Source organism: Colius striatus, chromosome 6, assembly GCF_028858725.1.
Source record: "Colius striatus isolate bColStr4 chromosome 6, bColStr4.1.hap1, whole genome shotgun sequence".
In the NCBI taxonomy this organism is placed as follows: domain Eukaryota; kingdom Metazoa; phylum Chordata; class Aves; order Coliiformes; family Coliidae; genus Colius; species Colius striatus.
Genome location: NC_084764.1, coordinates 6,164,012 through 6,190,738, shown reverse-complemented (window position 1 = coordinate 6,190,738; position 26,727 = coordinate 6,164,012). Strand labels below are relative to the sequence as shown.

The window sequence follows — 26,727 nt, the reverse complement described above, 5'->3', positions numbered from 1 at the left end:
CTAAAGAATCTAAATACACATGACATACAGTAAAGATGGTGTAAGGTTACAAAAGAATGAAACATAATCAGTTCAAACACAATTTCTTATCAGTAGCTCTTTCTGGAAGAAAACCAGCTTGTATAGATAGTATACTACAAAGTGTGCCATACACACGTGTCCTAGTCATCCATATAAAGCTGTGACATGAGGCTTGCATATGTGCTTCACCCATACAGCCAAATGTATAAAGACCACTGGCTTCTAGGACTTCAGTTCCTCTGTTTATGCAAAATTCCAGACACAGAATCCTTGTGATGGTGGTGGCAAAGAGCAGGAAGTGCTCTTGTTGTAAAGCCACTGGCTACCTAAAGACATGGTTGGTTGTGAATGATGCTTTTCTATTTGCAATTCTGAGGGATTACTAAGAGATATAATCCTAATAAGATGCAAGTCTGGGAAGTATTATTTACATTAGGAGAGCAAGACTACTTCCTCGATATGGAGCACTCAAGAAAAAACTGCTGCCTAAATATCCAAATCAGGCTCCACACAGCAGAGGTGTTTCTGACACAGACTGATGGAGGTTGCTATGGATTCAGGGAAAGAATCTTCTCTAAAGGTGGGTGTAGATTAGTGATATAGTTCAGATTATAAGTGCACTTCTAAAATTAATCTCCTGATCCTTTCTGCTTACTGTACGTTAATTTGCACCACACAGCAGTATTAAAGGACATCAGCTGGATTCTTTTCAGATGAAACCAAAGATGTGGCTCCAGACTCCAGCTACAAATGGGAAATCAGTCCATCAGTAGTCTGGTATCAGTCCATCAGACTACAGCCAGTCTGTAGTGACACTATCCAAAGGACATTGAGCCTTAAGCAATAACTTTTTCTCTACGGGTATGCTCTCATTGAGCTGTATCTCAGATGCACCTCATCCTTACAGTTTAATTTTGACCATTTGAGTATCTGATTTTGGGGAGGGAAACCTCAGTTGGACTTTATGTTCAAGACACTCTATGAAGAGACAATACTGCTTGCATCTTACTGGTGTTACTGACTGTAGGTAGTACGTTGACTGGATGTGGGCTTCAAGAGTAGATGATGTTAGAGCACTCTGCCATATTAATTGCTTGAAATGATACAGAATATTTGAGAGTCTGGATGACTATAAATGAGCAGTAATGTGTAAACTGAAAATCTGTTGCCTGCAGAATGCAGAAGATCGTTAAAATTTGGCATAAAATCTTACAGCTATTTGAACACGCCTTAAAGCCAAAACAAGCTTTTTCAAGTATAGCAAATAATGAAATATAGCAGAGATGTAAACAGATCTTGAAGGCATAAGAATTGCCAAAGGGAGGTTTTCTCTTCTGATGAATTCTCCTTTATAGACAGGTTAAAAGCTACTAATAAAATGAGAAATTCAGTGCTTTTCATTTCTGTAAGAGATTGCATGTCACAATGGTTCTTAAAAAATCCACAAGGCTTTCTAGGTTAGTACTGACTCAGATAACTCCTCTTCCTCCCAGTGAAAACACCTTCATTCTGATATGGAGCCTAGTCTATGCTTGAAAGTCTTTGCCAATATAGCAAAGTTAGTTAAGAATATGAGATTTTAATGTCATTTTTATCACTTTTCCCACTGGCAAAAGTCCTTGTACAGATGCTGTTACATAAAGCACAGAAACTCGTGAAAATTGGACTGTAAAAAGCACGTTTTTTGCCACTATGACTCACATCAGCTCTTGGAGGTGATGCCCACATTGTGAGGAAAACTCTGTTCAAATGTAGCCGTGGCAATAAACCTGTGGTTATCACCAGGGAGTGTCAGAGAGTGATATCCTATCACAGTGGAAAGCAGAGCACAAATTTCAGTGGACTCTATGTTCAGACTGTTAAGGATTCTAAGGTGAAGCTCCACATGAGAAAAAGTGGTAACAAATCCTTCTCAGCCAGTAACTTACAGCAGTCATCTTCTGGCTCGTGTTCTCTCATGATGAAGAAATTCAACAAAGATATTTCAACTAACATCTTCAACTCAGTAGCAGTATACATAACAAAGAGTTAAATGCAGAGGATTGTACTCTTGAGCTCCACATCCCACAGGTTCCCACAGGCTCTCTCAAGAGAAGAAGGCAGGCCCTCCCCATGTTGTCTGAATGGATATTCAGTGTTAAAGGATGGTTAAAGTGTTAAAGAGATTCAATGTTAAAGATCCACAAACTATATTACCTCTAGATAAACAAGAGGTAAAAACATATGAAAAACATAGCTCTGGGAAGAATATGGAACATACAAGGGTATCTCTTGCTGGAAAGTCTTGTCCTACTGTTACAAGAAAACTCAGCAGCAGAATGTACGTAAATGCTTGCTTCTGATTGAAAGACTTCAGGATGACATATGTGGTTTTAGCAGGGAGAAAAATTACCTTCCAAGTACCAAACAGGGTTTGAGGTAATGGGACCTCTCTGTGATGTGGCTGCGAGTTGAAACTCTTTTGCTCTGGTAGCTTGTGGTTAGAAATAGCTTGAAGAAAAAATGGGTAGAAGTAGGGGAAGACCTGTTTCCAAAAACTGTGCACAGTGAGGTGATGCTTAGAGGGAAAATCTCTCAGGTTTATATGAATGGTAAATGTTTCCAGAATCATCTTTCAGGAATGTAATCTTTCAGGATTTTCTCTAGCTCTCAAAATTCCCATCATGGAGAAGGATCTCTATCCTACTTCAAAAGCCTTTTTGAAGGGCAGGTTGCATTCTGTAAGTAGTAACTCACATCATATGTGTCTTGAAATTGGTTCTCTACTGATCAGTGTTTTGGCAACTTTATCTCTTTTCTGTATGTAAGTCACATAATAAGGTACCACAAGGATCTGAGCCAAAAGTACAGTCTCCAGTAGGCCTTCCTTTAGGAGAGAGGATAAAACATCAGCTGTACACAACAGTGAGAAAGTAATCCATGTTGAATTTTAGCAAGACTGTTACTAGTGATATTTCTATGCAAATATGGTTGTGTAAACAAGCATTTCATTTCACTTTTAGCATTTCCATTTATGGAAATGATCCCCTGCCTAGGAAGCTTATTCAACTTCTGGACTTTCTGCTGGTCCTCAAACTTCACGGCATATGATTTGGTTCTGATTCACTGTACAAAGAATCAATTCCATCATTTCCATTGATAACCTCAGTGTGCTTATGATTCCAACCATGTTAAACGCGGTTGATAATGTTGGTCAGTAGCATTCCCTGAGTGCAGTAAGGCTAGTGCAAAGCATCTGTCCTTATTAGGTAATTTCCTGTGCTAAGAGACAGTGCAGAAATACCTTCCAGTGTATGAAATGTAGTTGCATTCCACTTTAATAGAAACCTCTCTGTGTAAAAGGCTACCTTTTTAAATTTCCCAGATATATTTCAGAGTATGATGAATCACACAGCATATCTTCTTTGTTCTGAATAGCCTTTTCAACAGACACACAATTTCCACAATTGCTTTCATCACCTATTATCCAATTACCCACTTTAAGCCTTGTGTATGTGATTTTCACTCCTTTCTCCTGTGTTTGCACTGAATTTTATCATCAGGATTGTATTTTGGTTCTCTCCTTTTCCCCCAGGTGATTCTGATCACATCCATGCTGGTATCCAAAGGAAGGCTTGAGAACCATCTCAACAAGAGAAGTGGACTGCTTAACAACTTTCTTATTTCTAGGCTGAGGTCAAGATTCCATGGTCTGAATAAGCTAAGAATGAAATGCCTGTGTATCAACTGACACTGGAGAAATTCAGTTTGCATTTTCAAGAGTTAATCTCCCATCATGTTCTTGATCTTATCCCATTGCTAATATGGTTTGCCTGTTGAGTTCCTTAGGGTGGGGAATGAGAGGAACTTGTTGAGTGGCCTCTGGTTTTACCAGCGTACAAGGGAGGAAGTCTGCAGTGGCTGAAATTCCCCCTCACACATAGACCCAGGTGAGTGGTGAACAGGCTACTTTCAAAAGCAGAACCTGTGGCACACGGACATAGATTGAAGAGGAACAACCCAGACAAAGAAACTTCACTTTTCCAAGACATTAGTAATTCACTGCAAAGCAAGAAGGCATTTTGCAGAATGAGACCATTCTCCCCCTGTATCAAGGCCCTACTCTCTACATCCTGCACAGTGGCCCACGCAACCCTGCCACTACAAGAACCTCAGTTTGGACATTTGTTCAATGCAGCAAAATGCAAGTAAAACAATGGGATAAAGAGAGAGGAGAACAGCAGGTGAGAAGAGCTACAACAAAATCTCTACACGAAATTTTGGCAGCTGACTGTTTAGACAGAAGACTACAAATCTTGTTAAAGGCACTCAGGATTTGAGAGAAGTCAAGTCATTCCAAGGGACATGTAATACTTTCTCCTCTTCCCCATTCACTTTCTCGTTGCAGGAGCTAGAAAAGACACCAAAAGAAGCAAGAGGGCTGAATATCTTTTAATGAATTGGTTTACTCTGTTGCAGAGTTTGTGAAGAAAGTCTTGTGGGCTTCAGTGTTTCATAGAAACTTAGGAAGGTATATTTGAAACTGCATACTCTGTTTTTTTTCCCCTCCTCCCTTTCTGCTAAGTATTGTCACCTAACTCCAACACAGGACTGTTGTTAAAGCACCCCTATGGCACTGCACTGTCCTCTCAGGAGTTGTCAGGACTCTGTCTCTCTGACACATTGTTAGAGCAGGGAACAGCACCATCGTTATGGTTCATGTACAGTGGGAAGCACAGAGTCTTCCACAGAGCGCTGCACCCATGTGCTTGTTTATTGGTAGCAGGCCCAGGCTCTGGGTTGCTGATTATACAGTAAGCACCTGCCCATGGCAGATCTGGCTCAGGGCAGACTTCCTGTTACAGCGCCGCAGCTCCCTGAAATGAGATTTATGCAAACTGGCTAAAAGCTGTGATGTCACGGCGCACTGATAGACCCAAGGGCTATCTCCCTTCTACAGACATTTGATAAAATCAGGAACTTCACATACAACTCGGGAAGAAGTTCACCTCAGAACCTATTAGGGCAAACTATGAAAACTTGTTAGGGTCCTTCTCCTATCCTGAGATCCATCACTGCAAAGGGACTTCACAGAGTCCAAGGATCTCGCTTTTCTCCTGTTTTTGTTTTGTTTTGTTCCTTTTTTTTTTTGTTTGTTTCATGTGATGTTTTTCAAGTCAGTTATTCTGGATATTTGAAAACTGAATTAAGAAAAATTCACTCAGAAGTTGGCTGAATGTTGCAAGCTTGCAAAATGGAAGGATTTCCCCTCATTCCCCCTGTGAGTATCTGGGGTTTATTGCTAATATGGATCATTGGGCTCAGGAGCAAAAGGCAAAGTAAACCAGGTTGTATTATTTGAGAATATCTCTGGTTTGGTCTGTATTTGTAATGCCAGGAAGTTGGGCTTAAGTCAATATATAAAGCCAGTGACAACATTGCAATGAATGGGAAATTAACATTTCCTCCCTAAACTTGTATCTGATCTTGATCTGCATTTGTTTTCCTAGATTAAATGTATGGTCTTTTTGTACAGTTTGTATATAGCAAGATAGTAAATTCTTCATTGTTGGATTTATGCTATAAGGCCAAGGCTTTCTTCAGGTTGTAATTCTTAATAATCTGGAGTCTCTGACAAAGTTTATTTATTTAACTGTGTACTAATCTGTGAAAGAAGAGTTGCTGAATGCTGATTTTATGTGTTGCAGATTTTTAGCACTCTGTGTTCTTTGCATCGGTTGCATTTTACTTTCTGACTTCTACTCTTCTTGAACTGAATTCTCTTGTATTCACTTGCTACGAAAAAGCTATTGGTGAATGAGGGGGGGAAAAACCATAGCCCTTAATTGAGTCTTTTAAAGCTTTCTGTAAGACACAAGTACGCTTATGGAGCTGTTTCCATCCTTTCTTTAACTCTGAAGCAGTTACACTGCTGTAATTTATCGTATTGTGAGTTCAGAAATTATTTGTGAAGAACCTATTGTCACTAACCTGTTGTTCAGAATCAAACCTTAAGTAAAATGGGTAAAAGAGGCCCTAACTAGATTTTATTAAGTTTGCAGAAGCTGAAGAAACGTCAGACAAAGTGTCCTGCTTGGCTTTTCATCTGGTAGATGACTTGTGATAATTTTTACATGTGTTAACAGAAAGAGACAAATGCAGATCCAAGAATCTTTACAGCAAAGCATGTATCAAGTTTTCCTTTTGTCTTGTCCCATCTAATGAAGGCTAAAGACATGTTTCCTTATCTTCTACACAGAAAGATGTCCCTTTGGATTCCTTTCATGTTTAGTGTCCGTGATGACTTATGTCTTCTTTTCAGGAGACCTTTTAATCTAGCAGTTCATCACCAGTGGCCCTGAAACTCCCCTACCTACCCAAAGGGTGACAGGACCCTAAAAATCTAGTTCTTTAATAAACTGAGCTGCCCAGTGGATGTATTGTAAGTAAGCCAGGGCAGAAATCTGAAAAGAAACCGAAAAAACCAAAAAGAGTACACAGAGATTTCTCACTACGTTACTTACTGGGCTTTAAAAAGAAATTAAGAAAACCAAACCTTGTCCTCAACTACCCCAGAACCAGCATCTTCATTCCACAACAAACACACTTGTTAATTTCCTCTCCTCTCATTCACTCATAGAGAAGTTTTCTGGACTCTTTTTTTCAGTATTGAATTCCAGTGCATGTATGGAACAAACGGAGTGGAAATCTAACACAGCCTGTCCCATATTCTAATTGGCATTGCAGTTAATGTCCTGGCTGAACCTGGTGGAGATGAGTGACATAACAGGCAGTGAAAATACAAGTACGTCTTAGAGAAGCACTTGACAGGGCAATTTGGTTTTAATTTTGGGACTAAAATGTGCAAAATTAGTACTTTTCTAGTTTGTACTTTCAAAATTGTTTTAAGTGCACTTTGAGCACTGCCAGTGAGAGCCCCAAATGGCATCGTTATAAATGTCTGTACCCCCTGGGACTTTTTCAAGGGGCAGACATAAGGCTGTTTCTAGACAAGGGTTTCTGTGAAGCAACGCTTCCCTCCTCTGCTCCTCCCCTTTCAGTTGAGGGTGGGTCAGTAACTGCCTTCATCTTGACTACACTAGGAGACTCTTAGGCTTCCTTTGGGAAATGTTGCTCAAATGGGTTAGAAGTACCTCATCCTATGAAGATTAGGATTTCTGTATGGAAAAGCTCTGCAAACTGGGGCCACGTCTTCCACTGCATATTAGGATCTAGTTGTGCCATGGGGTGAAAAACTATTAAGTCAATCACCTTTGCTTAAAGAGGGCTGTAGTTATAAGTGAATCTCTAAGTAGCCACCTCTAGAAATCACAGCTTTGAATGAAAGTGTATTTGCATCAAAGCAAAGAAGCACTATTCCACATAATTGCACCGTCAGCATGGCCCAATCAGTGGTCATGTTAATATCTTTAGTCATCTTTTCTAAAATAGTTATGCAGTAATATTTTTTTCCAAGGAAAAAAGGGTTAATCTTGTCCATAAAACCTGTCTCATCATTGGAAACTGTGTGGAGGATTTCTGAATCACATGCCAGTGAATAGCTATGCCAGCGTAACAAAACCAGATTGGCTTTTAGTGAATTTACAATCTCCTGGAGTCATCTGACAAAGTCTCAGTGAATAACAAGAATTTTCAGATTGCTACTCAGTTGGGTCCCCCATGTCTCTCTTAACCAATGCCAATCGAGCTTTCTGCAAGTAGTTTTGTGGCTTTTCCCTTGATTTTCTGGGTAAAGAAGGAAGATGGAGACAACTCTCCATTTATCACGTCTGTGACAGATAAAGTATTGTTTGTTGACCTCTTCCTTGAGGTTGGAATATGGTTTCAGATAGTGTACTGCACCTCACGGCATGTAGGAAAGGCGATATTAACTTCAGACCACAGCTATGAGTTGCCAACAAAGCTTTCTGTCACTCTTTCAACATGAAAACAATTGATAGAACAAATGGCCATTGACATCAGTTAAATATTAAATGGTAACATAAGCAATTCCTTGCTTTTTGTCAGGGGAAACAAAACAGTTCAGTGTCATGGAAGTGCTATTACTAAGATGATGAAATGGGTGTGTGGGTGGGGAGGTTCCAGAGAAGGATGGGGAAAGAGGGTAAAGACTGGTGCAAAAGGGAACATAGCACACAGTGAAACCTCCCTAACTAGAGGAAAAGCTTTACTGATTTTTAAAGTTTTTGTTTTTTAAAAGAGATATTAAAATCAGGTTTTTGGAAATAGTTTCTCTAATGAATAGAGGAAAATATATCACCTCATAAAAGAAAGATAATCAGATACAATCCATGCTGTACTGTCTCCTTTGACCACCCATCTGATTAAGTTTATGATACATAAACTCTTAAATATTTAACATATGTGTTCCCATATTAGTCTCTGTACCCCTGAAGATCAGACACCAAGATGGAAAGTGGTGCCAGTTCAAGTCTTTGCGGGGATGAATTGGTCCAGGTTGAGTGAGTTAACAGGGATATACACATTCATATTTTATCAAATGGATCACTGAGCAGAAAACAATTTCAAGGAAGAAAATTCCAACAATCCATAACAAAGAGACTTTAAGTCCCAGACTCTAAAAACAGAGTATGTAAAAAGACAATGGTCTATGTAAAAGCAGACCTCTTTTTAGATGTTGAGTATCTGTAACTCATTCTGCAGTCATCCAGATCTGTAAAAATTACGGGAATGACTTTTCTAAGACTATTTAATGCATATTCTTTTAGCTCTGGTCATTGAATACAGATCTCAACTTGTAAAACTAGCTTTTGAATGGTAGAAAAGCTTTGTTCTCAGCTCTCAGCCTGTGAGATGCTATTGCCTGTTGCAGCATATTAGACTGCAGTGAGGGACTTTGGAAAATCTTAGGGAAGAAGAGGCAACAAAGGAAGAACACAACAAGGAAAAGCCAAATGTTCTTTCCCATGCCTAAAATATGTATTGCTTATCTACTTTTGGAATGATGCTTGGCCTCCCTATGAAGCTATACTTCTGTAAACATATGAGTGATGGAGCTTTTGTGGTGAGCTACTGTGATGAGTATTTATTTATTTGGATGTTGAAATCTCTCCTTCCACAGAACATGAATGCTTTCCTTTGATTTATGACAAATTAACAATTCTGAATATGAAGGCAAAAGCTTCATACATTTTTCAGGTTGACGTGATTTAACAAGAAGCATATATTTATGGGAAGAAAACGGGGGACTAGGGTGAATTAATTTGCAAAGAAAATGAAAAGTAGAAAATCTGTTTGGAATTTTATCCTATATAAAGCAGAACATAGTTTTACTATTTGGTCTTGTCAGAGATCAGAGTGCACCACAGATCTAAGGGATGGAGAAGAGTGAAACCAGTCCTGGTTTGAGACAACATAAAATATGTAGAGGAAAACCAGAAGCAAGTATCCATGCTGTTCTGTCTCCTTTGAGCACCCCTCTGAAATCTGCAAAATAGGTTATGCTTCTCATTAAATTTCTGTGGAGATGAAAGACAATTCTATTGAAATCACATTGATTTGGAAAGAGGGCCTGCACCTACATCCTCTGGAAACCAGAAATAAGAAGAGTCCCTTCACCGGTATCCCTTCTTGGGATACAATGAAATGATTTGCACCTTTTACTTAGTTGTTCTCTCAGATTGTCTCTATTTGTGCATCATCATCTTCCCAAGATTTCTCCAAACAATTATCCACCACCACTAATTATACTGGGAACTGACAGCCAGGCAATGGATTTCCTCCTGAGGCTTTGAATCTTATCTGGATCTGGTGCCCAGCTAGTGCATGTTCTGGAAGTCACTTGTTTTAGGCAATCTTACTAGTACATTTTAATATGATACACTAGTACAGTGTACAGCTGCTGCTAAGGATCTACTAAGGTCCAAAGAAATTGCTAAAAATCCTTTTGAATTTTTTGTGTTCTAACATCTTAATCCTCTGGGACTAAGTCTTGCTTTTTCTTGCTCTAATTTCTTCAGTGTAATCATAGAAATCACGTCACTAAGGCAAGACAATCCTTAAATCCCCGAATTCCAACAGAATGAACTGAAGGAGTTGACTAGAAGAACTACAGAGTTAATGAGTGATGGTAACTCTGATGTAGTTTTCACCAGGAAAAAAAATCTTTTCCTTTTGCCAGCTGCTTATCTACCACCTCCATCTGGATTTTAATGGCAGCTGCTGCCTTAGCTTTCATGTTCTCAAGTAGTCTACAGAAAGAAAAAGAGAAGCTTGCCTGCATTTCTGGCATGTTGTCAACATAGCCTAAACTGACAAAATGCTGGTATTCCAAAAATGAGACAAATTTATGGAGAGCAATAAGGATTTAGGACATATAGATAGGCAAAGGAACACATAGAAACATAGAATGGTATGGGTTGGAAGGGACCTTTAGAGATCATCTAGTCCAACCCCCATGCTGAAGCAGGTCCACCTAGCTGTCCATCATGTAAGTTATCATGTTGTTTTAAATATTTGCCCTTTTCTTTAAGGTTAGTTATGCTGAAGTCATTAACAGAAGAAATATGTTTCCATTAGTACCTACTGGAAATCATTTCATTTCAGAACAAATAGCAAGAAAGTGTTTGAGTTCTACATCATTGTTGACATCATTAGAATTTTTCAGATTGGAAGAAAATATTGTAATGAACATAGTTGGACAAAAGTTTAAGCAAAGCCCCATGAAGGACATTGCCCTGCTCTAACAGTCAGTTCTGGACAAAATCAAACATTAAATGAAGCATCAGAATTGTGCACAACTAATAATAAAAAGACCACCTTTATTAGAGTACCAGGTTTAGGGAGGAGGACTAGTGGGAAAATTACCCTATGTCACCTGTTTTAAGAGGATAAGAAGACTTTAATTTTACAGCTCAGCATCCAATAGGTCACAACTCAATATCTGCCCCACATTTGGACTTTTCAAATCTTCTCTGTGCATACTTAACAGCCCCGTGCAGCTGATTTGAGCCACCAAATATTTACAGTTCATTTTGGACAAAAACTGAGAAAGAAATAGTTTTTATGCTCTCTGTCAAGGTCATTACCCTCCTACAAACTACCACCATTTAGTAAAACATCTTAGAAACACTCAGAATAAGATACTTCAGCAAGACAAGTTTCTGCTTTCTCTTTTGTATATAGGAGGAATAATAATAACAATAAGTTAATGTCAGTTACTACCAAGAAAAGGTTTTCCTGCCATGACGGTGTGACAGCATCTTGGCTTGAGCCTGATGTCCAAGAGCTCCCTAAGTAGTATCTACAGAAGCATGCAGGGCAGGATATAAAAAAATGTGTATAATTCCACAGGACAAGTTCTGCTACACAGACCAGGTGTAAGGAGATAGATAAACCAGTCTGTTGTGTCAGGCATTTTATTCCTGCTGATTCAAAGGAACTTGAAGCCCTCCCCTTCTTTTTTTAGGCAATATAAAACATGTTGGCATCTCCCCTTCACTAACTAGATGAATAACTTTGAAGGGATTTGTGTAAGCTTACAGTTCTAAAAATTCCTCTTCTCTTTACAGCCCTCTGAAGATATGGTACCCTATGAGTCAGACCTCTACCGACAGCCCCATGACTATTACCAATATCTCAACAGTGATGGAGAGAGTCATGGTGGTAAGTTAAAAAAATATCTCCTTGGAGCATAAAGTCTCATGGAAAACCACAGGAAAGGAGATGTAGGACATTCAGTAAAAGAATGAACGTGTTTCTGTGACCATGTTTCTGAACATGTCTCTGTTTCTGTAATGGACAGGCACACAGTTTCAAATAAAAAACTCAGGATATATTATTCTGCTTAATGACATTATTCCAACCCAGCAACTGCAACATAGTTTCTCTAAAAGACAATTTTAGAAAGCATTGAATGATTCAAGGAGCTTCCAGGACATTCAGTGCATTGCCAGGAAGGTGGAACCTCATGATCTCTATCCTTCATCATCTGCACTGTTTTTACTTTACAGATATAAATCACTCTGCTCATTTCAGATCTCTGAGGACATGGATTTGCAATACTGTATTTCTCTTGTGGCCCCATCTCCAATGCCTGTTTAACTTAGGTCTTAGATACTCTAATTTGTGCCTTCATTTTAATTGTTTCTTTGAGATTTGACCTTTTTCAGCTCCATGTGTTTCTTTCTTCTGATCTCTTTTGCCTGTTGCCACACCTAGCTTTAACTTTCACTCTTCCTCCAGCACACCCAAGTACTTCCGCTCTCTAAATCGATGTAAAACTTCCTTGTAGCTGTGTGTACACAGATCTAGCTCAATATACAAATATCATGTCATTATTTATTGCTTCAATTTATATGTGATTTCAGAGCTTTGGTGTCTTTGTATTTTCATGTTGTCTGGGTACTGGACTCTAAATTAACGCAGAAGGGAGAGTCTTTGTGAATTTTGTCTGCTGTCCAATACAATGGTCCAGCAACACCACCCTGGAAATATCAGAGTCAATATTGACTCAGGAAGGAAAAGCACCGTTCTACTGTATCACTCATGGCAGTCCCTTCAGATCCTGGAGTTTCCCTAAAAGACTCCCACTGATATAACAACTAGACCCATGATCACCGCTTAATTTAAGACATGTAACAACTTCACAGCATAGCACTGTTTCACCTGTGGCAATGGCAGCTACTTTAAGGGACAGTAAGGTATAGAATAGGCTTTTCTGAGCATTTTACTCAAATAAATTCCTATCTAAATTTGATCTCTGCATTGCATGCAAGAAACACATACAATACTCTTAATGCCTGGAGACAAAGAATTAATTCAGCTTTTGTAAGTTACCTCATGGCATCTGTCAAGTCACATCAATCAAACCCAGCCAATTCCACTGGAAATTCGGGGTTTTTACATTATAGCCTGTACTTGTTTACACACTCATAAAGAGAGAATAAAGCTTATCATCTCAAAAGGCAATTGTGACAATTAAACAATAAAGATAAAAGATGCTATGTAAGAAAAAGCACTGGGAAATAACTTTTCTGTCATTAAATCTAGGCTACCACAAGTAACAACATCCCTTTATCTTTCGTAATCTTATCATCCCATCTGGTTTATTGCCCATTTTTCTGTTAGGAGGCTATTCCTAAGATACACTGCTCAGATCATGAACACATTTTTACTCATCATAATGAACATACAAAAACCCATAATCCACCTACGTGTAGCTTATGGCCTAAATACGACCTAAACACCCACTTTGAAGAGAAACTCACCTCTTCCTAAACTTGTGTTGTAGATGTCCTGAAGACCCCAAAAAACATTGCTTAACACTTTCTAATACCTACAGTAAGCAGTTATGGAAGAGGTAACCTCATCTCAGCCTGCATTTTTGGATCAAATTTTGATTTATGAAACCACCTGTAATGTAGTTGGTTGAGTTTAAATATCCAACAGTGCCCTAGGCATTCCTGAATTGCTCACACTCCAGAAGATCAATGGACCAAGAATACAAAGGGTGATGGAAAACACAAATTAACACATTTTGCTTCTTTCCTAGAAATATTGACAAACCCAACTCTGGCTTTTGTTGGGAATGGGTCTTGAGAAGGGCAGGAAAGAGACATCACAAACTACCTTTAGACACATGTACTAAGTGCTCGAAACAATGTGAATAAAAGCACGACTGGAAAATGTTAGGGAAAAAGATTAAATAAGGTGCTGCAGTGATAGCAGTGAAGTGAAATAGTTGAGAAGATTAGTAAATGGGGGAAAAAAGAAATAAATAGAATTGTGAGAAAGGAGTTCAGCTTGGGGTACAGTGAGATCACTGGGCACTGTAGATTAACTTTGTAGATTACTCAGTGCCACTATGGATCTCAAAATAAAGCTACCAAAGAGAGTAAATAGATAGAATTATTATTAGATAGAACTGTTATCTAGATAGAAATATTATACAATACAGAGGAATACTTCTGATTTTGCTGATAAGAGACTGCTAAAGAAAGAGAAAGGTCTTGCTCACGTGCCAGACAGTCTCTCACTGCCAGCAAATAAATCTTGTGAAAAGGAGACGGCAGTATCTTAATCTGTAGATCTGTACCACAGGCATTACTGTCACATTTCTACAACATAATTTTGAAGGCAACCCTTACCCTATGTTTACACGAGTAGGCAGTAAAGTACACACAATAGCACGTCACTAATTTAAGACCTAGGAGATCACTGCCAATAAGCGAACACTAAATTTAACAAGCAAAAACATACCATAAAAATAACCATATGTTCATCACAACATGCATTGTTTGCATTTATTTTGTAGACTGCAGTTTAACTATTTTGTAAGTACTGTAAAATAAACTCAGAAACAGTCAGTCAGGACAGAAGCCTCTTCAAGTGACCATATATTAGTCCATCACCCTACCCTGAGCTTGTATGCTAGTAAGTCTGTAAATGTAACACAGTATATTTTGTAACACTAACGCAATCTTAGCAGTTACAAAATTTCACTGCAGCTTTGTCTCCAGTTATTACTAAACATTATTGGTTTAGTAAAAATCACTTTTTATATGAAGGTGAATGCTGATCCTTGTGTGCTTTGTTGCTAGATATCATGATTTTGGGGTTTTTTTAAATCCCATCTCCTGGAGTCATATGATCATTTAAGAATCTCAGCTTTGTTTTTGTTAGGATTTTAACCCACACAGAAGTGGAGGAAAGTCCAAACATGTGAACTTTAGTCTGAAATGCTCTATGGAAAACAGAAAGAACTCCAACTCATTAAAAAATCCCCTTGCTTCAAAGCCATTCTCCATGATTGGTCAAGCTGGGGCTTGACTCACTGATTTTCAGCATTTGGCATTACTAAAATCACGAAGTTTGTATAGTGAGAGCTAATGACATCCTATAGCCATTATAGATAAGTTTGCTGCACTGCCTAGGAGCACAGCATTTCACTCAACAGAGTTTGATTCTGTAGGGAATTGACACATCTATTTCCCAGTGCCCTTCAACATTGTCCTAGTTTCCTCTATGGGTTTTTCTTGGCTCTATTTTTCAGACGAACAAAACACAGTGCAATGTGGCACTGTGTGTGAAACCCTCTTCTAGTTCAGAACGAGTTGGAAAACCTGTAGAGCACAGAGTAGAACCACTCAAAGATGATAGCTCAGACCTCACAAGCACATCCATGTCAACACAGTTGTCTCCTTTACTGGGCAGGGTGCTGTGCTGACAGGGCTGTCACGTTTCCGCTTCAGGAGCTGGCTCATGAATTTCTGCATGGTTTTTGCACTGTGAGATGCAGATTCAGCCTCTTGCTCCACTTTATGATAAATACCTTCCTTAAGCCTATTTTGTTTTCTAGCTGTTGCTTTTAAAATGATACATCTATTAAAACAGGAGCAAAGCAATTTACATTGGTGAGAAGACGACTGAGAAAGTTGTTTTCTCACTTGTAGAGTGAGAATCTACCTCCATGGTGAAATTAACACAATGCCTTTAGGTCTGCTGTTGCTTCCCAAGAGGCTAACATCCTCTCTGTCATGAGAGGGAGTTCAGAATTCATTACTGTCCTTCCTCTAACCTTTCACTACATACAAGACCAAAACAAACATGATCTCCATGTCTCTATAAGAGAGAATTTTTTTTCACATCCTCTTTCACTTCACATGAAATTTCTCATAATGACTCTATGGTGTAGCTATAGCTTGGCTTTTCATGCCATTTTCCTTTACCCAAAGAATAAGCACTTTCCATTTCTAGAATTTTTCTCTCCTTTCTTTTTTCTACGTTCCACCTTTATGGTTTTGAGAAAAGAACAGAACTGCTGTGCATTCCTGACATAACACTAATAAAGAGCATAGAAGTAAACAGCTGCTGATAACTCTAATAACTGCAGACACAGATATTTACCATTTTAAAAGTATTTTCTTGTGCAAGAACTTAGGCAGGATGGTAAACTGGAGAGAGGCCTGTGAAGACAGAATTGAGAATTTCCCTTTCAGTGTAACTAAACTGATACTGTTTTTTTCTAAGAATCACTGTGAATTTATAGATAATTTAGAAAGAAATTAGGACTTTTCCTCCTGACACAGTTTGAATACTTGTATGTATATTTGAAGTAATTTCTGACATAGATTTAATTGATAATGTATTAGTTATGTGGTCACTGTAAGTTCCTAAATGCTGTTCTATTATTCTGTTTACGCTATTTTTACAGCAGCACCTAATTCCATAAAAAAGGGATTTAGTAATGACTAGGCTAAATATTATATAGTGATTGACATGAATATGCACAAACTGTTCCATAGGTTAATTTATTTGCCAAGAAAAAGTTTAAAGGAACACTTCTGGAAGCATCAGGAACCTTGGCATAGGCTCCAAAAAACTAAGAGGTATCTTGAAGTATAAAAATATGACTGCTCATAAAAGAATTTCTTTAATGAGAATTAAATAGACCACTTGGAGCATGCACAAACACTCATGGCTATTTGTGCTGGACATGTACTGTGTTCTCTCTTGACCACCATAGTGGTCAGAGACTTTTATCTGGGTTTTGTCATCCAAACAAAATTATGCATTGATCTCATTTGCTGTAGTAGATTATGAAATACAAGGTGTCTACATTGCTATCTGACAGAGGGTCTTCTGCACAAAAAGCAGAGCTGGATCATTCTAGGGAACACAATATTACTCCTGCAATATATTCTCACTAATTTATTACCCAGGGCTCCCCATGGTATCTGGGGCTTCATTGACTGGCTCTACTTAGAGAAATCTACTGCAGTGGAACCCAGAAAAAGCATGAGTTAGTGTGGCTTAGTCTTCCAACTGAATAAAAATGTTTGGGATCAGGACACAGCCTTAGATGAACTGTGTATTCACACTCACATACACTCTGCCATTTCTTGGGTTGGAGCAGATGTGAATCTAAAAGTACCTGGGTACTTTGTACCTATAAACTCCACTTTCCTACCAGAGAAAACAAACCTTTTATCTCACACTACAACATGAAGAAGTGCTACTGTATATTGCAATTACAACTTTGAGCTATAAAATCCACACACAGCATTATACCACAAAGCAAAGATATTACAAAGTAATATAACAGCTCTCTGTGTGCTTTCATAAGCCCTTTTTGATCTCTTTCTCATGTAGTGACATGGTTTATTCATGAATCAGAAAAGCAGGGGGGTAAAAAAAGTATGCATCAGTGTTGTAAGTGGTCTAATAGAGGCTTCAAATAAATTTCTACAGGCCTGAGTCATAAAGACAGCTAGAAGAGCTTACAACTTCTCAGGTACAACTCTGAACTGTGGTATAAACATATCATTGAGTTCCCTCTAAAGGAAACCACATGCAAAGTTACTATCCCAGATTTCAAATCCTCAGTGAGACAGACCTAATTGTTTGAAACAAAAGTGGGGAAAGATGAAGGGATAGAGGCTAAGAGAAAGAATGAAACAGGTATATGAAAAAATATTCACAGCACATAACTATCCAGGTAATATCATACACAATAACATATATGTAGTCTCCAACTACACTTGGAACAACATGTGCAGCCCTGTCCATTGCATTATTGGATGGATGTCAGCTGCAGGGAGGGAGCCTGCAGAAGGGTGCAAGTATGACCCGGGGGGTAAATATACTGATTTCTGTTGAAAGACTGAGAGCTAAATATATGCAGCTGGGTTAAATGATAATTAGGAGTAGGTTGTAAGGGTACATAACAGCAATCTGAAAATGTGAAGAGTAGCACAGAAATGATTTCTAATAATGTAAGGGAAGAAAACTCAGCATAGGAACACATAAATTAGAACTTACATTGAATATCACAGTGGAAATTTGGCCATGCAGAAAATGATGCATGGAAAGTTAAAGAATGGAACATTAGTTCTTAGCTCAGTGAGAGCAGAGGAATTGATGCTGACCTTGATTTTTGAAGAAATGCACACAAATATGTGCATAATTCTGAATGCAGCTACTGTAAGAAAGAAACAGAACTTGCAATGCTTCTCTTTTCCTCTAGCAGATTTCAAATTTTGAGCAGCAAATATGAAATTCTGACAACTTCAGAGGCTTATAGTGAAGTAAATCTAACACTGAGAACAGTATGGAATTCCATTTCAGAAGAAAACAAATCAGGAGACAGGACAGTGGTTCCCTCAGTACTTTTTTCTGTTCTCTAAAAAGAAATCTAAATTATCACAGGAATTTCAAACATACTAAAGAGGTTAAAAAGTAGAGAAAGAGCCTGCATCAGAACTTAGCTTCACTATAAACAGTGTACAAACTGCCACAACAATTTAGCCTTTTATTCTCTTGTATTGGTACTGAAAGAGATGTGACACACTAACACTTGATTACAGGAAATATCTGGTATAATGCTGTGTCTTTGCTGCAGCATTCCTGATTTTTTTTCTAGCAAAGTAAAACAAAGACTGAAGGTAATTGCAAGGTAATTGCAAGGTAATTGCAGAATAATCTGCAAATTTTCTCTATCTTCTCATTTTCATGCTGTGAAGAAGAATGTAATGAGAATATGACAATAATTAAATCAGTAGAATTTGTTGCCTCAACAATGAAAATGTAAGATTGGTCTCTTCTTGAGAAAGATGCCAGCATTAATGTGTTAAATTGTCATTGAAATAAGTCTCTCTTTCTGTCTTCTCATAATTAAAGTGGCCTAAGTGTTACTTTCTGGCCACGGGCACTTCTGACATTAAGAGAAGAAACTTTACAGGGATCTCTACAGATTGTCACCAGAGGCAAATAGATCAACAGAGAGTGACAGGAGTGGGAACCCACAGGAGAGGTAACATTTCCTAATGTTGTAATGAATTTTCTTTTAGATCATTACTGGGAGTATCATCCACACCACATACACAATGAGTTTGAGACCTTTGGAGACAATCACTTCACAGAACTGCAGAGTGTACAGCCTCCCCAGCTGCAGCAGCTGTACAGGCACATGGAGATCGAGCAAATGCATGTCCTGGATTCCACAATCCCACCCACACACATCGGACTCAACCACCAGGTATGGCCACCAACCCTTACTTGCAATTTAGGATGATAGTTAAGGGAAGGAAAACACTGCATTGAGGAATACATACTCTTCTGTGAAAGAGATTGCTGAAAGGAATTACTTACTGCACAAGCACGTGATATAAAACTCTCTGTTCCCAGGACAAATGCTGTTTAAGCATTCTTTTTACCTGGATAATGAGAAGTCATGTTCCTCAAACTGTGGCATTTTGTGGAGGTTATCAAAAATTGTGATTAATTTCAAATGAAAATCAGCTGTTTTGAAATTTTGCAGAGGAACTGGACTTGAGAAGCTAAGCACTGTCATAGCAAGTATAGCCATGACTACACTCCAATCATTACTGTTCCAAGAAACCCTGACATTTTCACATGACCTGTACAAGAAATATTAAGACAAGTCACTGGTAGTTTTACCAAAGTGAACAGGCTAAGGCAAAGCTACTTGTGTTTCTACCTGCAAGTAAATAAATCCCAAGCCAAAACACACTGTTTTGTCTCTGTGTTAGATTTTACATGAAGTCAATCATCTCCCTGTAAAAACAGAAATTCCACTGTGCAGTAAAGACAGTCACCAAAGCGCCAGCAAAATCTCACTGAAGCTGAAATTATACAAGGCTCCATCTTACTGCAAAGATATGGGGTGTGGAGATCACTTTTCACTTTTGATCCTACAAGAATATGCCAAAAATCATTGCTGGCAGCAATCAGAAAGATGAGTGATCTTGTGCTAAGGAGTCATCCAAGGCAGGCAAACTACATACAAAGTGTTGAATACAAGTCAGAAGGGTTGAGGTCAGGAAAAGAAGTGTTTGCTGCACGTAACAGTGCCATTACTGATGTTTTGTGAGAGAAACTGCAGGCAGGGAGTTTTCTTTTGGGGCTTCTTTGTTCAAAGCAAACTGAAATTACATAAAAATAGTGTACTAAACAAAAAAAAAAAAGAAGGGAAAACATTGATTGAATAAATTAACAGTGTTAACAGGAAACTTACTGCAAGCCATAAAACTGCACACCTACGGCCCCGGGAAAAAGATCTGGAGTAGAATATAAGATGTAGATACAAACACAGAATTAGGAACAGAAAGTTACAAATATAACAAAAGTGCTTGAGGGGACAGCAATTTGTGGGAAGCTTCAGGTCGTTTCAGTTGCTCACTGCAACTGCTAATACACAACAACTGACCGTTGACCGTTACCTCCAACCAAAGGCAAAGAATAAAACCTAGCCCCTTTCGGGATGTCTTTGAAAGCATCACCAAAGAAGAATAGAGTGTACTTCTGTTTATCCCCACTTCATTCTACTCAGTTTTCATCTTTTGTTTCAAGACAGAGAATTAATTTTGTTGCAACTTTTGATAGAGAGCACTGTGCTCCCTCTGTGTCATCCCATACCAAGCTGCAGAAGGTAGCAGAATTCACCACTACCCTCCTGTTCCTTACCAACTGGGGATCTTTGGCTTCTTACTTTAACCTACAGGAGCTCCTTCAAGTGGTACTTGGCATGCTCTGAGGTTCAGACTCTGGTGTATCTCAGCCACAGTCCTAGGCTACACATGCTATTATTCAAGGCATTTTCAAAGAAACAGAGGCAGGAAGCAAGCTTTAATCCTCCACTGAATTTGCCAGTTGCTAACTGCACCCATGCTTGTCGTGCAATACCGGAGTTACAGTTTGCAAATAAAGGAAGAACATGCAAAGATATTTCTCTAACTTTCTGTTGAGATTATTTGGTGAAAACAAATTTGAGGCTCAAGCTGTTCTTGGACAAAATGTCTTTTAAAGGTTTGGTTAGCCTGCCAACAGGTGGCCTCACAAATAGTAAATTAAGAAAAGAACGGTCATCTTGAAGGGATAATGAGAGAAGAGGTTGGAAAACTGTTAAGAGGTTTAGAAAGAGAAAAATCACAAAAGGATGTCACAGACCTGGAGACAACATCAGAATATGGAGAGTAGCTGGTAATTTCTTAAGCTTTCTCTCTCCAGAACCCTATTAGTAACCCGGCTCTTTCAAACACACTATCAGGTCCCGTGACTCTGTGTAACATAACTGTGTGACACGGTATGTACTGATCTATGCTGAGTTTCAGGCATAAAGTAAGTGTAAGCAAAAATATAGCAGATGAGAAGGTGGGACAGAGTTGGGGGAAGCTTACTCAACTCCCCAGAACGGCCTCTGCAACTCCCTTTGCTTGTGAGAAACCATTCCCCCTCCCTCTGCAGTGTTCTCCCCATGTCCCCCCTCCAGCGCCAGAGGAGCAGTTTCCTGGCTCCTACATCACCCTCCAACATACTCCAGGTTTCCACAAGCTTTTTCTCTGCAGGAGCACCAATCTCTGTCCCCTCTCCCCTCCAAGACATTGTCCCACCTTCTCATTCCCCTTCCCCCATAGGACTGTCTCTCCCTTCCTTCCTATCCCTGAGGCCACAGCTTTCTTAACTGTAAAAAGCTAAAGGTGACTCTGTGGTGAGGGCTGAAGTTTTGCTCTTGGGGATCTGACAGGAAGCTTACACACACTCTTACCCAACTCTGGCCTTCCTGCCAGACCTGCTCCAGCCAATCTGCCAACTCATTAACCGCCAGCTGCTGCACCCCAAAACCAGCCCTTTGCACACGCCTTATTGGGACACTCTAAGCTGGTGCACAGCTCATCTGACAAGCACCACTCGGCGAAGCCCAACATGGGGTGGGTGGTGTGACTCATGAAGTGAACACCCACTCCCTGCTTCAGTGCCTATGGTCCCCTGGGAAGGGAATCAGGCTCAAAGTGTCTTTTCTCAAACTGTGTTCTGGGCCCCTCACTACAGAGGGCCTTGAGGTGCTGGAGCATGTCCAAAGATGGGCTGCGAAGCTTCTGAAGTGTCTAGAGCACAGGTGTTATGAGGAGCAGCTGAGGAAACTCGGGTTGTTTCATCTGGAGAAAAGGAAGCTCAAGGGGAGACCTTATCACTCTCTACAACTACCTGACAGGAGGTTGTAGTGAGGTGGGAGTCGATCTCTTCTCCCGAGTAACAAGCCACAGGACAAGAGGAAACGGCCTCAAGTTGTCCCAAGGGAGGTTTACCTTGGAGATTAGGAACAATTCTTTCACCAAATGGGTTTGTCAAGCCCTTGCACAGGCTGCCCAGGGAGCTAGTGGAGTCACCATCCCTGGAGGTATTCAAAAGATGTGTAGATGTGGCGCTGAGGGACAAGGGTTAGTGGTGGATGTGGCAGTGCTGGGTTAACAGTTGGTCTTGATGATCTTAAAGGTCTTTTCCAACCTAACTGATCATACAAGTCTATGATTATCAAGTGAAGGGAAGGAAGAGCAGTTCGAAAGGAGCTCACCTGCCAAAACTATCCATCTGGCCCATTTCATGAAAACCACATTCTATCTGCTGCTGTGTTTGGGTGATGTTGGCTGGGTTTTTTAACGTTAGAATTAGCTTCTTACTCCTTGTCTCTCACACTGTTTCTCATTCTTAAACAGCTACAATAATTCATGGCAACTGATCATGATCTCTAACAAACCAGACTGCAAGTGAGAATTTACAGAGCTGAGGTATATTCCACACTGCTTCTGACAAGATCTCTATATAAGGGCAAGAGATTTTAGCACAGAAACTGGTTTGCTAGCTTTGCAGATGAGAAATCCCCATTAATGGGGAATTTTCAGATAGCCACTTAGGAAAAGAGAATGTGAGCCAATATGATCACAGAATCACGGTATCTTAAGAGTTGGAAGGGACCTCAAAAGATCATCTAAGTCCAGCCCCCTGCCAGAGCAGGGCCACCTAGAGGAGGTCACACAGGAACTTGTCCAGGTGGGTTTTGAATGTCTCCAGAGAAGGAGACTCCACAACCCATCTGTGCAGCCTGTTCCAGTGCTCCCTCATCTGAAGTTTATGATGTATCTTTTATCTATGTGCTAAGGCTATTCCCCTCCCCATGGAGAAAATTCAGGATGGGAAGCTCACAGACCCCTGTAACCCTGTCCCCAAAGTTAGATGCAGTCTGATGGGGATTCAGTGCTGCCAGAAGATACTATGCCTGAGAAAGGAAGAGGACAACAGAGCCAAGGCCAGTCAAAGAAGCCATGCCAGGGCAGAACTGTTCATCTGTTTCAAGTTTAAAAGAGCAGTTCCAGAAGGTCTATGTTAGAAAAACTGTTGTGCTCCAAAGTAGTTTTACACTGGGGATAGGCAACAGGGATTAGAAACTCATTAGGAAGAATGCTAGCTTTAGGGAGGTAGGGAGGAGAGGGGCATTATCACTTGCATAGGGTATGGGAAAGTTCTGATTTTCACAACATTATTCCTTGATCTCTTGTAAAAATGCATCTTTGTACATGTGTGTTGATAACTGGAAGTGTACCTTAATTGCACAGTATTTATTACAAATGTCAACAACCGAGTCTCTCAGTATTATCCTAAACAATCTCATATACATTTTACTTTCTCCCTCCTTTTCCCTGTCACCTTCTCCATAATATTTCCTTTTCTTTTTATTTTAATGTTGATGCCACATTCTCTATCACTACCTCCTCCCTCTACTTCTCTTGTTGCTTTTCACCCCAAAGGTGTCCTATTTGCCCAGGATGTGCCTACAGTACTCCTCTCCACCGCAGCCCAGTTCTGATGAGGAGGACATGGAGAGGCAGAGCCCTCCATTGGAGGTATCAGATGGAGAGACTGATGGTGTGGACCCAGGGCCTGGAATTATGCCTGGAGAAACAGGTCAGTGAAGATAGAGGGACTTTCAATCTATGTGTTAAACAGCTGTTACATTACAGGGATAATAATGAATAAAACCGTAAAACTACTGTGATAGTATTTTATCCCACTGCCAAAGCTTTGCTTTTCCTGGTTACTTGCACTCTCCTGTCCTTCAGATCTTTTATGACTGTAACTGTCTGTATCTTAAATCTCATTTCTTCACATACCCCCACTTACTTCTTCTGCCTTGCCTTCTCAGGCTTCCTGAATGGAAATGGCTTTTGCCATCAACAGATGGGAAAACCAAGGCAAGAAGGTCAAAGAACTGATTTTAGTGAATATTTAGTTCTCTGTGTTTGGTACCTGAAAGTCAGGTTCTATATAATCTGCTCATGTTAGCATAAGATTAGTTTCAAATTGACAATGTTTTTCAGTTACTTTCAAGTTAGCAAATTAATTTCAAAGCATGGGTTTAGCCTTTGGAATTCCTTGTATTTTCCTCTCAGTACATCAATCCACATTATGTCCTCACAGCCTAACACTGTCTGTTGCTGTAAGGTGGCAAACTGTCAAAGTTAAGTGAGTCACAAGCTAGCTGAAGATGTTAGGTGAATTACACACATTCTGCTGTTTCACCAGGCATGTTTCATATGCTGATATTAATGCTCCACTGCCTTTCTTCTTTGACTCTCACACAGGCAGCAAGAAAAAGATACGTCTATATCAGTTCCTTCTGGACCTTCTTCGCAGTGGAGACATGAAGGACAGCATCTGGTGGGTGGACAAGGAAAAAGGTACTTTCCAGTTCTCCTCCAAACACAAAGAAGCATTGGCTCATCGCTGGGGTGTCCAGAAAGGCAATCGCAAGAAAATGACCTACCAGAAGATGGCACGGGCTCTGAGAAACTACGGCAAGACAGGAGAGGTCAAGAAAGTCAAGAAGAAGCTGACCTACCAGTTTAGTGGAGAGGTCATGGGAAGGGGGGCCACTGAGAGGAAGCATTATCCTCACTGAGGCCATGGGACCCTAAGCAAGAAAAATATTAAGACCTCCTGGCTGGATACCAGCAGAGGAGATGGACGCATCTTTCTCTTTGCTTCCTGTGCCCCCTTCTCTGCCTTTAAACGGCCTTTACCGTCAGATGTTTCTGGTACGAATTCCCTTCTTCAGCATCTGAGAATCCTAAACGTGACAGAATTCTTTGCTTCCATCCTACAAATTGGACAGAGTTGGGAAATTTTAACAATGTACAAATATATTATTGTCAGGAAAGATTTTTGGTTTTTGATTGTATTATAACTCAAGAATACAGCTGATGAAGTTTTGCCTTCAAGAGGTGGTGCTGTGTCATTCACAGTGACACTGCATTAGCTTACAGCTTTCAAACTAGCATTAATAACAGGCTCTGCCGCAGCTCTCAAAGCTAGAGAGAAGTTTGCAGATCTTGGAATGATACTCGTTCTTTTAAATAGTAATAACATGTACATATTTAATAAAATTTGATACAATGAAGTACTGGTGTTTGCATAATAAATGATCACTTCACAAACAAATCTCATGTGAGTTCAGTTGATACAGCTCATGCATGGCACCTGAAAAGAAAGTGTGGTGGGTTATAGGGTCTTATCCATCTGTCACTACTTTTTAATTGACTCAAAAAGTCATCAATGCTGTCAAACTAGGTAAAAAAGATAATAGGTGAGCTACATTCCAGTGAAAGAGACTAGAGTATAGAATCATAGAATGGTAGGGGTTGGAAGGGACCTTTAGAGATTATCTGGTCCAAACCCCCTGCAGAAACAGGTCCCACCTAGATGTACTGAAGTAAATTTCTGAAATATATATATATATATATATAATAGAATGGTAGGGTTGGAAGGGACCTTTAGAGATCATCTAGTCCAACTCCCCCTGCAGAAGCAGGGTCACCTAGATCTGGTCACAAATGATATCTCTATCATTATTTTATCATGTGCAAATGAAGCCTTGCAAGATGAATAATTGCTATCCACTTATACCAAGAATGGCATTTATAGCTCTGTCTGGTTTAGAACATAATAATTAACCACTTTCTTCTGTGGTTTCAGTCATTTTCCTGCTCCTGTTCTTTCCTCAGGTTTTCTTACCTCCACAGTGATAATTTGATTTTAGCTTACGAACCTTTCTGGGAAATAAGTTGTATTTAATCATGTTTTTGCAGGATTCTAGTACAAGTGGTTTTCAAGCTTTTAACTGATGCTTTTAATCCCTAGTTTAAAACAATTAATAATAACTAACAACAACGGCATTGTTACAGATTACTCGCAAAATGCAAAATGAAAGATAATTCAACACGTGAGATACCATGGTAAAGTTACCCCCTACATCTAAACACAGAAACCCAAAGTCAACCAACACTAAGAAAATCAGCATTTTACTTTTAAATGCTATTTAACATATCTCAGCTGCCTTCAAGCACTAAGAAATCAGTAAATATCATGACCCTTCCAAAATAGATGAGGAGAAATGAGATAGGTCTGGAACAAAGAGAAGGGTTTTCTCTAACGATATTAAAATGTAGTAGAACATGCCAAATATGACAATCTGGAAGCTGTAACTAAGTAACGTAACTAACAAACTCAAAGCTTTTTGGAGCTTGCTTCTCAGTGAAACCAGAAATGGTTGAAAATATGAGCTTCTTATACACCTAAGTTCTCAAAATTATATCTAAATGTAGTCAGTTTTATCAACACTCACTGTGGAAGTGAAAAGCCTGGTGACATCATTGGGCTACAGTGTTTCCTTGGAGCCAAACAGAAAGAAGCTCCAGGTTAAAAATAATCACAATGTAGTACTTCCAATTCTTCTTCTCAGTTCATGAACATGATAAATACATTGATCCATGCTAGAAATGAACTGGGAGTTAAAAGCAGGTGAGGGCTTCAGAACTCTCTGTCCAAGATAAGAAATAGAAATGACCTTTCAGACATAAAAAAATCTTGCACCCCCAACTTATAGTTACTGTT

At 39.5% G+C, this 26,727-nt stretch overlaps 1 protein-coding gene across 1 annotated transcript; it reads left to right on the top strand.

Moving 5' to 3' along the window:
• The first annotated feature begins 4,920 nt into the window (after nt 1-4,920).
• On the top strand, nt 4,921-25,234 carry SPI1 (Spi-1 proto-oncogene). Its single transcript, XM_010205456.2, has 5 exons — nt 4,921-5,281; nt 11,553-11,646; nt 18,831-19,018; nt 23,586-23,742; nt 24,420-25,234. The coding sequence occupies exons 1-5, from the start codon at nt 5,237-5,239 to the stop codon at nt 24,734-24,736; spliced, it is 801 nt and encodes a 266-aa protein (XP_010203758.1). The 5' UTR covers nt 4,921-5,236; the 3' UTR covers nt 24,737-25,234.
• The last annotated feature ends 1,493 nt before the right edge of the window (nt 25,235-26,727 follow it).

Bases quoted from the DNA above. Each gene is read 5' to 3' on its own strand.
- SPI1 (XM_010205456.2), top strand. From the start codon at position 5,237: ATGTTGCAAGCTTGCAAAATGGAAGGATTTCCCCTCATTCCCCCT. The intron at 5,282-11,552 runs GTGAGTATCTGG...TTCTCTTTACAG, and splicing joins GATTTCCCCTCATTCCCCCT to CCCTCTGAAGATATGGTACC. The intron at 19,019-23,585 runs GTATGGCCACCA...TTCACCCCAAAG, and splicing joins ACATCGGACTCAACCACCAG to GTGTCCTATTTGCCCAGGAT.